This window comes from Euprymna scolopes, chromosome 27 (assembly GCF_053919585.1).
Source record: "Euprymna scolopes isolate OS-2025 chromosome 27, ASM5391958v1, whole genome shotgun sequence".
Classification (NCBI taxonomy): Eukaryota; Metazoa; Mollusca; class Cephalopoda; order Sepiida; family Sepiolidae; genus Euprymna; species Euprymna scolopes.
In genome coordinates, this window is record NC_136508.1 from 61,877,377 (window position 1) to 61,890,998 (window position 13,622).

General features: G+C 36.4%; 1 protein-coding gene across 1 annotated transcript in view; it reads left to right on the plus strand.

The window, feature by feature from the left end:
* The first annotated feature begins 895 nt into the window (after positions 1 to 895).
* Positions 896 to 13,622, plus strand: part of LOC145248709 (uncharacterized) — a 33,421-nt gene continuing 20,694 nt past the window's right edge. The window contains exon 1 of the mRNA XM_080110362.1: positions 896 to 1,351. Within this exon, the coding sequence (XP_079966488.1) occupies positions 896 to 1,351 (456 nt within the window). The remainder of the gene's footprint in view (positions 1,352 to 13,622) is intronic.

Sequence of the window (13,622 nt, forward strand, 5' to 3'; positions counted from 1 at the left end):
ATCTGCAGAAATTAAAATATCATATTTAAGCGTACTTTACGACCAGGCTACGCCAGGCGTCCTTGCTAACTTAGGTAAATACTTTTACAGTTTTAACAGAAGAGCTATAATAATGTCAGGTCGTCTCCATTTACACTGAACATGCCAACATCAATATATTACACATGAAAGAGTCCGCTATGGAATTTCCACAGGTCCCGCTGGTATATATATTAAACTGATCGTGTGTATGTGTGTGTGTGTGTGTGTGTGTGTGTGTGTGTGTGTGTGTGCGCGCGCGTGCGTGTGTGTTGATGGTCTCAATTTTTGGTCTATAGACTTAAAATGTAATATATAGTGTATTCAAACCTGCGGAACAAATTCGATTTGGTTTTCAGCTGGGAAAATAGCTGCTAAAAGATATAAAATTAAAAACATGGAACTGGACAGGCTTAATATATATCCTCTGCACATGCACAAATATATATTTATACTATTAACTCTGTTAATTTTTAAAGTTTTGATATCTATATATCTTTAGGATATATTGTGGCGAATGCTGCTGGAGTCATTTTTTTTCTTAAACTTTTGAAATTACTACTACTTATTGAGTACAATATAATAATTAATAGGGCATTTGCTTTATAATAATAATAAATACTAAATCTGCATTAATTAAAATATCATATTTAACTGTATTTAATGATTGGGCAACGCTGGGTGGCTTTCTAGTATAATATAAAATCCTAGGAACATATACTGACTTTTTTAAGAGCGTCACCACTTATCAAGGCTTGGATTGTTATATGTTGGGACCCTACGCCAGTAAATAGACATTATGTTAACTAGTATGTATGTATGTATGTATGTATGTATGTATGTATGTATGTATGTATGTATGTATGTATTACCCCTGATGTTGAAAGATGGTTCTGTTGTCATTAACGATCCAGAATATAGTTTGAAAAGATGGCAGGAGCACAATCCCTTAGCAGTGGATGCTGATGCAATTTATAGTTTACCAAAATGTGATGTCATATTCAGAATGGATCGTTTGCCTAGTCTGGATGAAGTGCAGTTGGCTATTGCACGGGTCAGCCAGGTCAGCGGTGGCAAGGCACCTGGTTTGAATGGTGTTCCAATGGAACTTCTTAAGGTTGGAGGTGTGAATATTACTGATGCTATCCTTGGTTTTGTTGAGGAGATCTGGGCAGGATCTCCCGTTCCACAGGATTGGATTGATGGTATCTTGGTGACCCTATTTAAAGGAAAGGGACAGAAGAATGTTTGGGATAACTTCCGTGTGATCACACTATTGGAAGCTGCTGGGAAAGTTCTCGCACGACTTTTATTAAACAGGTTATTAGGAGATGTTTGTCCTAATGCTATTCCAGAGCCACAAAGTCGTTTTAGCTCTGGCAGAGGGACTATGGATATGATTTTTTCAGCCCGGCAAATCCAGGAGAAATGCATTGAGCAACAGATACCTCTGTATCAAGTGTTTTTGGATCTAATCAAAGCATTTGACACCGTCAACAAGGATGCTCTCTGATTGATCTTAGAGAAAGTAGGTTGTATTCCAACCTTTGTTAAAATATTCAAGAGCCTGCACAAGGACACGAAAGCTCGAGTCTCCTTTAACAGAAAATTGTCTGATGCAATCCTAGTTTATAATGGTGTCAAACAAGGTGATATTCCTGCCCCTACTCTGTTCTCTATATTTTTTGCTGTCCTACTTGCTCATGCATTTCGGGATTGCCTTAAGGGTGTCATGTTAAGATTTCGAACGACAGATCGCTTTTTTAATCTTAAAAGGTTTCATGCCAGAGCCAAGCTGCATTATTTCTTAGTTAAGGAGCTACAGTATGCAGATGATGCTGTTTTTGTCGCACACTGACGATGATATGTAGCATATAATGGATCGCCTTGCTGACTCCGGAACAACTTTTAGCTTGAAAATGAGTCTGTCTGAAACAAAGGTGATGTTCACTCCTAAACCGGGTCAGTAATACATCATGGTCTGTAATGCTAGGCTAGGAGTAGTCGATTGGTTTTTCTTCCTTGGTAGTTCTCTGTCGAGTGATAGCTCTCTCAACACTGAAATCCACAGACGAATTCAGAAGGAATGTATGCATGTATGCATGTATGTATGTATGCATGTATGTATGCATGTATGTACGTATGCATGTATGTATGTATGTATGTATGTATGTATGTATGTACGCATGCATGCATGCATTTCAAGTATGTATATATATATCGTTTCTTGATCACTCACAAGCAAAACCACACATGTACACCCTACGCATTTGTTGGAAAAGACATATGTGAATAGTTTACCCAATTCATTTTAAAATATTACAGAAGGCCACCAGAAGATAAGGATTAAAGCATGTAAGGTCGTCAGTACAAAAACATCATAATGATCGATAATGATCGATAGTAGTTGAAATTATTTAAGGGGGCGGCTCAACAAGGACTTGCCCACATTATAATTGAAAACGACCATGTTGTAGTCAGCGGGAAAGCAAGCCCATGGTATAGAGTTCCATAGGCGGGTAGTTCTACTTTATTCATGCAATTTGTGTTTAGATTTAGAGCTGTTGAAGCTAAACAAGTGTATTGTGAATATTTAGCAGGTGGGATCGTAGATTGAAGCTCTGTCGAGCACTTGTCATGGAAATAATGATAGAACAGAGCTAAACTTGTAATATCTCTTCTGTGAGGTTGCAAGAGAGAGAAAAGGATATCACTTACGAGGTTTCAAAGTCAATTTTGAACTTTGACAAGGCAGGAAAGTGTGCTCCTCTTCAGATGTGACAGCAGTACTTCATTTGAGGATGTTTTTGGCTCTTATACAGGTAGAGGATTACGTCGAGAATGAGATACTTTCTGGAGCAGTAGAATGATCCAAACAGAATGGCAACAGATTTGATGTAAATCCTCTATTACAGATGAGGAGTGATGTTCAGTCCCAGAAGTTTATCAAAGCAAGGTGCTTTCTCGAGACGAGAGCCATTCATTTTAATTAGAACTACGAGGGGGTGCAATAAGTAATGCCCCTGACCCACTTCCAGTTGTCTGATCTAGCTGAAATTTTGCATGTGCAATGATTTATATCTTTACGGGTTATGTGGCAAATTACAGCTCGGTTTCTATTTTACAGGTGTTTGAACTGAGTCAGGTGTGAAATAGAGCCTGTTGAATGTCGAGCAGTGATCCGGTTTTTGTATTTGAAAGGACGCACACAACAGGAGACTTTTGATGGAATGAAAGAAACTTATGGCGATAATGTCCCATCATATGACCTTGTAAAACGCTAGCATCGTGAATTCAAACATGGCCGGAAGTCTGTGGAAACAGCTCCCAGACCTGGTCGCCCCCCCCCCTCTTCTGCCATTGGTGAGGTATCTGTCCGTCAAGTTGAGGCTGCCATTTTGGAAGATCGGCGCATTACTATTCGCCAAATAGCCTAAGATGTCAAGATTAGTACAGGGTCTGTGGAAACTATCATTTATCAAACGATGGGAGAAATACATAACTCTGGGTTGTTCCTATGTAGAGAAAGACTAATAACTGGGCCAAGTTTCGTTGCTCTACTGCTATGGGAAGTGGGTCAGGGGCATTACTTATTGCCCGCCCCTCGTAAGTGAGGACCAGAGTGTTGGCAGTGTAAAGATAGAAGCTTACGGCAATTCCTACAGCCACGTACCTTGAAAATGGAGCAATTAAACCTGACATAGTGAAATGGAACAAGAAAGAGAAAGAAGCAACCTTAGTAGAAGTTCGTGCCCCAATGATGCTGGATCAACCAGAGAAAACCAGAAAAAGGCGACAGAATACTGTCTTATGTGAAACATGTAGAGGAATTTCAGAAACTATGTCGCAAATATACTCGGTGTATAAAATTCCTACTTGGCTTGGGTTCTCATTGTTCAAGATGAAGTAAGCTCAATGCATAGTCAGATTTCCTAGCGGTTTATTTGATCTGTATTAATTAATAGACTTTTTGTATGCAGCACGGTTGTTCAAATGGCAGAGTACTCGCCTCGCATGCAAGAGACTCGGGTTTTGAATTCAGATGTGTTCAACTGATGAGCCCAAATTAGGGTGAAACTCGAGTCTTGGACTTCCGGTTTGTTGACTATCATGGCTCTTGAGTGTGGAACTAATTATATCATCCCTCACATTTTGAAAATTATATATATATATATATATATAATTTTCTGCAGGATCGAGTTGGACATATACTGGGCGGTTTTCCTTTTATGTCTTTCCCCTGGTATATATATATATATATATATATATATATATATGAAATTTATTTATACAAACATTGATGGCTACATATGTGCATACATATTTCTGTAATCACCCGCGTTAAATATAAATAAATTTCACATATGTAGCCATCAATGTTTGTATAAATAAATTTCATATACCTGCACTATTTACTCATTGAGCACTCTTTGGTAGACACATGTTGTTTCATTGGATGTACTTCTAGGAAACTAAACTCTACTGGCTAAATATATATATATATATATATATATATATATATATATATATATATATATGTGCGTGTGTGTATATATATATATATATATGTGTGTGTGTGTGTGTGTGTATATATATGTGTGTATGTGTGTGTGTGTATATATATATATATATATATATATATGATGGACTTTCCGGTGTATGAACTTCCACCACAACTGTTAAGTTGCTCGGAAATCCACACAAATGATTTGTTTACAGTGGTGAAGGCTTTGTGTAGAACCAACCACACTTTTTGGTATTACTGCTAAACCTTATCGGTGCAGACGACTGCCACAAGACAAAGCATACAGTAGAATGCAGGTTTTTACATAAGAGTTACTTCTCCTAGATGCAATGAAGACTGGGGATGCATCTCTCCCAGTGAGTTAATGCGCTCCCAGATATCAACCTGGAAATTTCTACGACTCTGCACGGTACATACAGCACCTAGCCTTCCCAAATGGTCATCCATCTGATACTGGTCAGGCTCATTGTTGCTTAACTTTGGTGATCTGGCAAAAACTGGTGTGTCAAGGTGATTGTGCCATATTGTATGTATATATATATATATATATATATATATATATATATATATATATATATGTATGTATGTATGTATGAAAATGAAATTGTCTGTGTGTGTATGTGTTGTGTGTGTGTGTGTGTGTATGTGCATTTCCCTACCAAACTACTCTGTCAATTTTCAGTCTACAGACTCAAGATTTGACATGAAGAGTATTGAGATTAAGGAAAATCTTTTTAATCTGTTTCTGGCCAGAAATTTGGCTGTCAAGGGAGCAAAATTCAATGATTTGATCTTTAAAAACGCTACCAAACTCCTCCGCCAATTTTGGGTCCGCCAATTTTGGGTCCGCCAATTTTTGGTTCCCCAATTTTGGGTTTGCCAATTTTGGGTTTGCCAATTTTGGGTTTGCCAATTTTGGGTCCGCCAATTTTGGGTTCGCCAATTTTGGGTTCGCCAATTTTGGGTTCGCTAATTTTGGGTTCGCCAATTTTGGGTTTGCCAATTTTGGGTTTGCCAATTTTAGGTTTGCCAATTTTGGGTTCGCCAATTTTGGGTCCGCCAATTCTGGGTCCGCCAATTCTGGGTTCGCCAATTTTGGGTCCGCCAATTTTGGGTTCGCCAATTTTGGGTCTAAACACTTGAAATCTTATATGTAGGTCGCTTGGACATGGATCAAACTTTTTAATTATATTTGAGCCCAAAACAATAAATGTTAAGGTGTCAAAATTGGCATCAAAGTTTTCAAAAATTGAGTTCTGCGATCTCTAACAAATTACTCAGCCAATTTTTTGTCTAAATATTTGAAATTTTACATAAAGTGTATTCAGATATAGGGTAAGGTTTTTAATCTGTTTTTAGTCGAAAATTTGGCTGCCAAGAGGTCGAAGTTAAAAAGATTTGACTTTTGCGATCTTTAGCAAACTATTCAGCAAATTTTTGGTTTAAACATTTGAAATTTTACATAAAGGGTATTCAGACATACAGCAAGCTTTTTAATCAGTTTTTAGGCGAAAACTTGGCTGCCAAGAGCTCAAAGTTGAAAGAGTTGACTTTTGCAGACTCTACCAAACTCCTCCGCGAATTTGGAGTCTTAAATACTTGAAATGTTAGATATAGGCTGCCTGGACATGAGTCAAACTTTTTAATATATATATATACTAGTATTCCATCCCGGCGTTGCCCGGGTGTTTGGATGTGTATGTTGAGCAAAAAAAAAAAAAGTGGTAGTGGGAAGGCAGGCTCAAACCGGTACCGCAAAGAGAAAAAGAACAGGAAGAAAGCCTGACGTCTATGCTGTTACGACCACTGCCAAACTGGAAGTGACATTTTTTAAAATTAAGGCTAGACAATCGAAAGAAGAGGATTACTTTAAAAAATATCAGCGAAAAATCCCCCCCTCCCCCGTAGAAAAGTACCCAGTTTAAGGTGAAGATATTAATGTTTTTAGCCAATTTTTCGATATTTGTCGTCTGAAAGGTAGAACTTCAAAACGATACTGATCTTGAGAAAACCTGTCGCCTCTGTCGAAATTGTTGAGAAGACATGCAAACATACATACATACATACATTTATATATTGGTAACTAAAAATTTTCGACCCAAACCAATGAAAAAGTTGGCCTATCTCTGAATACCCTTTATGTAAAATTTCAAATGTTTAGACCAGAAATTGTCTGAGTAATTTGGTAGAGACCGCAGAGGTAAAAAAATGTTTCATTTTGACCCCTATTATGACCCCTTACATTTATTGTTTTGGGCTGAAATCAAGTTATTAAGTTAGATCAGCTACTAGTCTCTCGCTCCTAGACAAGGTTAAAAAAAGAGTCGCCAATCTTATAGGCTCTGAACTGGCATCTAAGCTTCAGCCCCTGTCCCAACGACGAAACGTTGCATCCCTCTGCTTGTTCTACAAGTATTTTAATGGTGAATGCTCTGACGAACTGCAGACACTTGTGCCCCCACGACGTAGACACCCTCGACAAACACGACAGGCAGCTAAATCCCACCCCCACACAGTAGAGATCCCTAGATGTAAAAGATCTTTCTACTCCAGTAGTTTCTTCCCCAGAATCGCTAGACTCTGGAATTCCATTCCAGGTTCCTGCTTCCCTAACTGTACTGACATGCAGAAGTTCAAGTGCAACGTGAACCGACATCTTGCTGCCTAAATCCCAACATAGTGCCCCAGTAGTTGCTGCCCCTGATAGTAGCCCCTACACCAAAGTGGCAATGAGCCTTGTTTGGGGTTAAAATGCAATAAAAAAAAAAAAGAAAAAAAAAGATCCATGTCCAAGGAACCTATATCTAAATTTTCAAGTGTTTAGACCCGAAATTGTCGGAGGAGTTTGGTAGAGTTCTCAATGGTCAAATCGTTGAAGTTTGACCCCTTAATCGCCAAATTTCTGTCCGAAAACCAATTAGATAGATTTTCCCCAATCTTACTACACTGTATATCAAATTTCGAGTCTGTAGACTAAAACTTGACAGAGTTATTGCGTAGGGAAATGTACATGCACAGACAGACACATAGACAGACACACAGATACACAGACATGTTCACATTTATATATATATATATATATATATATATATATATATATATATATATATATATATATATGCACATAAAGTTATGAACACTACATAAGGCCCGAGCAAAGCTGAACTGAACCGCTATATCCATAAAATTAAACAATATATCTATAAAAGTGAAATTGTCTGTCTATGTGTGTCTGTGTATGTACATTTCCCTACCAAACTACTCTGTCAATTTTCAGTCTACACATTCCAGATTTGCACATAAGGGGTATTGAGATGGGGAAAATCTTTTTAATCGATTTTCAGCCAGAAATTTGGCTGTGAAGATGTCAAAGTTCAACGATTTTGAAAACTCTACCAAACTGCTCCGCCAATTTTGGGTCTAAACACTTTAAATTATGCACATAAAGTTATGAAAAGTACATAGAGCCCGAGCAAAGCCGGCTGAACTGCTAGTATATATATATATATATATATATATATATATATATATATATATATATATATATATATATATATATACATTATGCATATACACACGCATGTATTAAACCAATAAAGTGAAAGGGTGTCGCGCTTATTCCTGCATTATGTCTTAATTTTATTTAGTTTAAGTCAATTCATTACATCTTTGCATTGTTTTGCCTTCTATAAACTTAACTTTCTTTTATATACACATCAAACAATGCTGCAAGACAAACTGTTTTAACCTCTTAAAAAAAAAATGCTAGTCTGTCCTTAAAAAATAATAGTAACGTTTCTCGCTCGATATTTTTATGCTATTGTCTTTGCTAGTCAGAAGAGACAACAATGGTACCATTCTGAATGAGTAGAAAAACAACAATATGAATATAAGAGATCTCACAAAGAGAAAAAAAAATACCTGAAAAGGACTTAAGATGTTGGAAAGAGTCTCTTGTTAAAAGGAGCATCTACTTGACCCACTTGGCACAAAGCATAAGCTTGTTTGTTTTTTTTTTTCTTTTTTTTTTCTGGTTATATCATCAGCAGCAGCAATTGGAAATCATAAGAACATTTGCAACTAATTACATCGTCACTCGCACGAGACATGGAAATTCCATGGTTCATCAATGAGATAGTTGGTTGGTTGGTTGTTTTTGTTTTACGGCATATCAACCCTTTTCGGGTTATTTAATGCCGAATCCAAAGATTTTGAAGAAAATATTTTTAATAGAATATATTTGTTGTTTTCACGTCGGTTTCTATTTAACCCATAGTTGGGACCCTAACAGGTACTACCACTCCGGGTCAGAGTGGACCTGGGAGCAATGGTAATTAAAGGGTGGCTCCACACTCCCCAAAGCCCACAAGCTGGGGCCTCACCACTGGATTCAATGAGATAGTATTTCACGATATTTGTTACATGACATATTGTTCCTAGTGCTACCTTTTTTTTTTTTTTTAAATTTTCTTCCTTTGAAGATTGTAACGCTGGATATGGGGCAGCCAAACCAGCTGCCAACATTGCCCCGCTTTTTATTGTTGCCAACCAACCGGGAGCTCTTTTTAGTATCCTCGCCATTCCCTTAAGTGCAATTGTCTGGATCTCTTTTGCACTTGGTTCACCAGGAATATTAGTTAGGTAGGACTTCAGGTTCTTCTTCATAAGCTCTGTGGTTGATATGATTGATATCTCCTTAAGATTCCAGATAAGGCTGTCTGATGATACCTAACATGTTTTGTTTTATTTTTTGTCGTGTTTTTCTTTTTTTTTGCTTTTCTTTTACAAAACTCAATCATGTTCTGCAAAGCCCAAAACAAAAACGATTTTCCTTTACAAAACAACCAAATCTAACCACGTCAAACACCATGAATAAATATTTGAAGATATAAAGAACTTGAAAGATGAAAACGTTTTATCAAAATGAAAGAATTGGGCATTAAATACCCTGAAAAGTGTTGATATGACGTAAAACAAAACAACCAAACTAAACACTATAAATAAATATTTGAAGATATAAAATATTTGAAGCCAAACGGTAAACGAATAACACCATTTATATATCAATGAATTAATTTAGAAATCTATAATATAAATCTCGCCTGTCTGTTTAAATGTATGTATCTATGTATGTATGTATGTATGTATATATATTTTGGGGTGGAGGGGGTTCCCGTAAGCCGTGGTGAAGGCAACCTTTCTAGGAGAAGCAAATCTCTGATTTAAAAAACCATAAAGCGGAAGACCAGTACCCGCATTAAGCTGGTCTGCAGTTTAATTTGTTGCTGGCTATTTTGCTCTTGCTTGTTGCTGGATCTCAACATTTTGAACCGAGAGAGAGACTTAGCTGTCGTACAAAGCTAAGACTCTGTAACATCATCTTTGTATAGATACTCCCTCAGGTATTTGGGCTCATGAATTTTAAATGTCTGAGGGAGTGGCACTCGCCTGACAAGACGTTGCAATCATCATGTATGTATGTATGTATGCACGTATGTATGTCTGCTTAAAACTTTCAACAAAGGCGACAGATTTCACGCGATCAGTATCGTTTTGAAGCTCGACCTTTCGGACAACAAATATCGAAAAACTAGCAAAAAACATTAATTCCTTCACTCTCAACCGGGTACTTTTTTACAAGGAGGGGTCGTTTTTTTCGCCGATATTTTCAAAAGTCATTCCCTCTTTTTGATTGAGTAGCCTTAATTTAAACCTTCGCCACTTCCGGTTTGATGGTGGAAGCAATGGCAAAGACGTCCCGTTTTTGTTTTCACATTAGTTTTCTGCCTACTACCACTATTTTTTTTTTCTTTTGCTCAAGACGCACCTCCAAACACCTGGACAACGACGGCCACCCAGGCTAGTCATATATAGAAGTAACATGTGTGAGAAAACAAAGCTGAAACAAAATCAATAAATATGTGACGATATAAAGGGTTGATATGCCGTAAAACAAAACAACCAAACTAAACACCATGAATAAATTATATGAAGATATAAAGGTGTCATCAGCTAGAATCGAAACCAAAACATTTATCGATCGAACCTCATTCTTAATTATCTTAACCACATCCATATGAATATAAACAGTTGGAAAATAACGCTGTTAAACCTACAAATGTGTATTTACACATGCACAAAACACATTTAGTCGACTTACACCTGCTAAGTTTCAATTTTTTCAATGTTGATCTCTTAGCAGCTATTTTTACGAGCTAAAAGCAAATATAATGTGTTCTAAGGTCTAAATCCCGTGCATATTATACAGTATCAAGTTTGTAGACACAAAAATTGGCAGAGGAGTTTGGTAAAGATCGTTTCTAACACAGACAGATAGACTGACAAGATCACACACACACACACACACATATATATATATATATATATATATATATATACTAGCATGCGTGCCCGGCGTTGCCCGGGTTTTTGGAGGTGTATGCTGAGCAAAAATTAAAAAAAGTGGTCAATTTTTTAAACTTTGACCCCTATTATGGCCCCTTAACATTTATTGTTTTGGGCTAAAATCAAGTTATTAAGTAAGATCCATGTCCAATGAACCTATATCTAAAACTTCAAGTGTTTAGACCCAAAATTGTCGGAGGAGTTCGGTAGAGTTCTCAAAGGTCAAATCCTTGAACTTTGACCCATTAACAGCCAAATTTCTGGCCGAAAACCGATCAAATATATTTTCCCAAATCTCAGTATCCTTTATATCAAGTTTCGAGTCTGTAGACTAAAAATTGACAGAGTTATTGCGTAGGGAAATGTACACACACACACACACACAGATACACAGATATACAGACAGACACTTTCACATTTATATATATATATATATATATATATATATATATATATATATATATATATATATAGGGTGAGCCACGGGAAACGGTGAAAGTGAAAATAGAGCCTAACTTTAGAAAGCGGCTTCAAATTTGTGCTTGTTAAAATGGCCATCATTTGTTAGACAAAATTTTTCATTTCTAAATATTCCATAATGGCATAGTTTAATAAATGTTTTTTATGCACATTATAAAATTTTTGTTGAAATGTTCGCAGAGTTTTGTTTTCCTTAGAAACACCCGTTTCCCGTGGCTTACACTGTATATATGTGTATGTTTCTAATATTTCTTAACCAAAAAACTTTCATATATAAAAATATATTCAAATTCGGTAATGCTCATTTACCAATAAAAAATTCAAGCCTAAATAAATTGACTCAATTATTAAGCTTCATGACTATCAGTGCCGCAGTTGAGACGTTGAATCTCTACTGTTCCAGATGAGCATTGTCTGAAGATAGCGGTTTCAATCCTACCCAAAGCCAGCCAGAGGTTTACTTGGCCAAAATGTGGTGAGACGACAACAACTACGGATGGCAGTGATTGCTGAGAATGCAGTTAGAAGATTTGAAGTTCCTATCCGTCGCGGTTATCACCTGACGAAGGCCAGAGGAATAGTTGGCCGAAACGTCGTGAAAACAACAACTAATAAAGATCAGAATAATCGTCCGCAATAAATAAAAATTAATATAAATAATACTCATCTCAATAATGAATTCCAATTAAAATAATATATATATATATATATATATATTTTATAAAGCCCCCCTCTTGGGTTGAGCACTATCGTAAATAATCTCACTCGCCACTTAATTTAGCTGAAAAAATGCGAAGCTCACGGTTTGTTTACAAATAAACGTTTGAGCCCTCTACGAGCGGCGGACGGATGTTTATTTAAATAGACATTCGGACAGATTAATTTGCGGCCACCGCTTCCGTAGTCAGGGGGTAGAACTGCCGACTGTCATCACGACGGTTCTAGGTTCGATCCTCGGCTTGGGATAGGTGTTAGTCTAGCGACACTGATGAGTTGTGAAACAACGAAACAGATCTGTATGTCGATGACTAAAATATATTTTATTTCATATATATATAATGAATTCCAATTAATATATATATATATATATATATATATATATATATGTATATATATATATATATGTATATATATATATATATATATATATATATATATATATATGTATATATATATATATATATATATATATATTAGTGTTGGGACGATTAATCGGAATCAGGAATCTGAAAAATCAGAAGACTTGGGGGTATCGGAAAAATTGATGCCTATTTTCCGATGCCAAACCGATTCTTTTAATCGTCTTTTTTATTTGATTTTGTTTAAACCAAAAATCTTTTATTGCTGGTAATAATGATAAAATAATAAATATTTATTGATTTTAAAATACCAGTAAAACTAAAATCGATAGATCATTCTCCACAAGTGTATTTTGACGTTTAGGAAAATATCTGCATATTTAACATGTGTTTTTACGAAAATCGAGGGAAATAACAATCTTATTGTTAAATAGTTAGAGATATATATAATCGGAATTGGAATCGGTATTTGTATGAGAATCGGGAAAAATATTGGAATCGTCCCATCACTAGTATGTATATATATACACTTCACTTGCCATTGGTATTTAACAATGTCGACTCAGGAGAGGTGTTGTTGGAGATCGTGCACTTCCTGCCACAAATAAAAAAAAAAACAATATATATTCACGCGCAGGCACCCCTTTGTGGGTATCCATAGTCTGTTAAAGATTGAAGGAACCCTTTATCCATACCCACGAAGGGGTGCCTGCGTGTGAATATTTTCTTTTTTTTTCTTTTTTTTTTTTGTGGCAGGAAGTGCGCAATCTCCAACCACACCTCTCCTGAGTCGACAATTGTTAAATACCAGTGACAAGTGAAGTGTATGTACAGGATGACTGGAAACAAATGTCGAGATAAGCGGAGAGCACATACAGTGGTTAAAATTCCCAAATGGTCACCCATCTGGTACTAATTAGGTTCAACGTTGCTTAACTGCGGTGACGAGAACCGGTGTGTCAACGCGATTATGCCCTATACTATGTATGTATATATGTGCCATATATATACATATGATAAACCGGTCTCTTGTTGAAAGCCTTTCTTAGATATTCATTAACAAACCTACTCCTACTCTATTCACCTCTCACACAACAACATTATTGTGCTGCTTT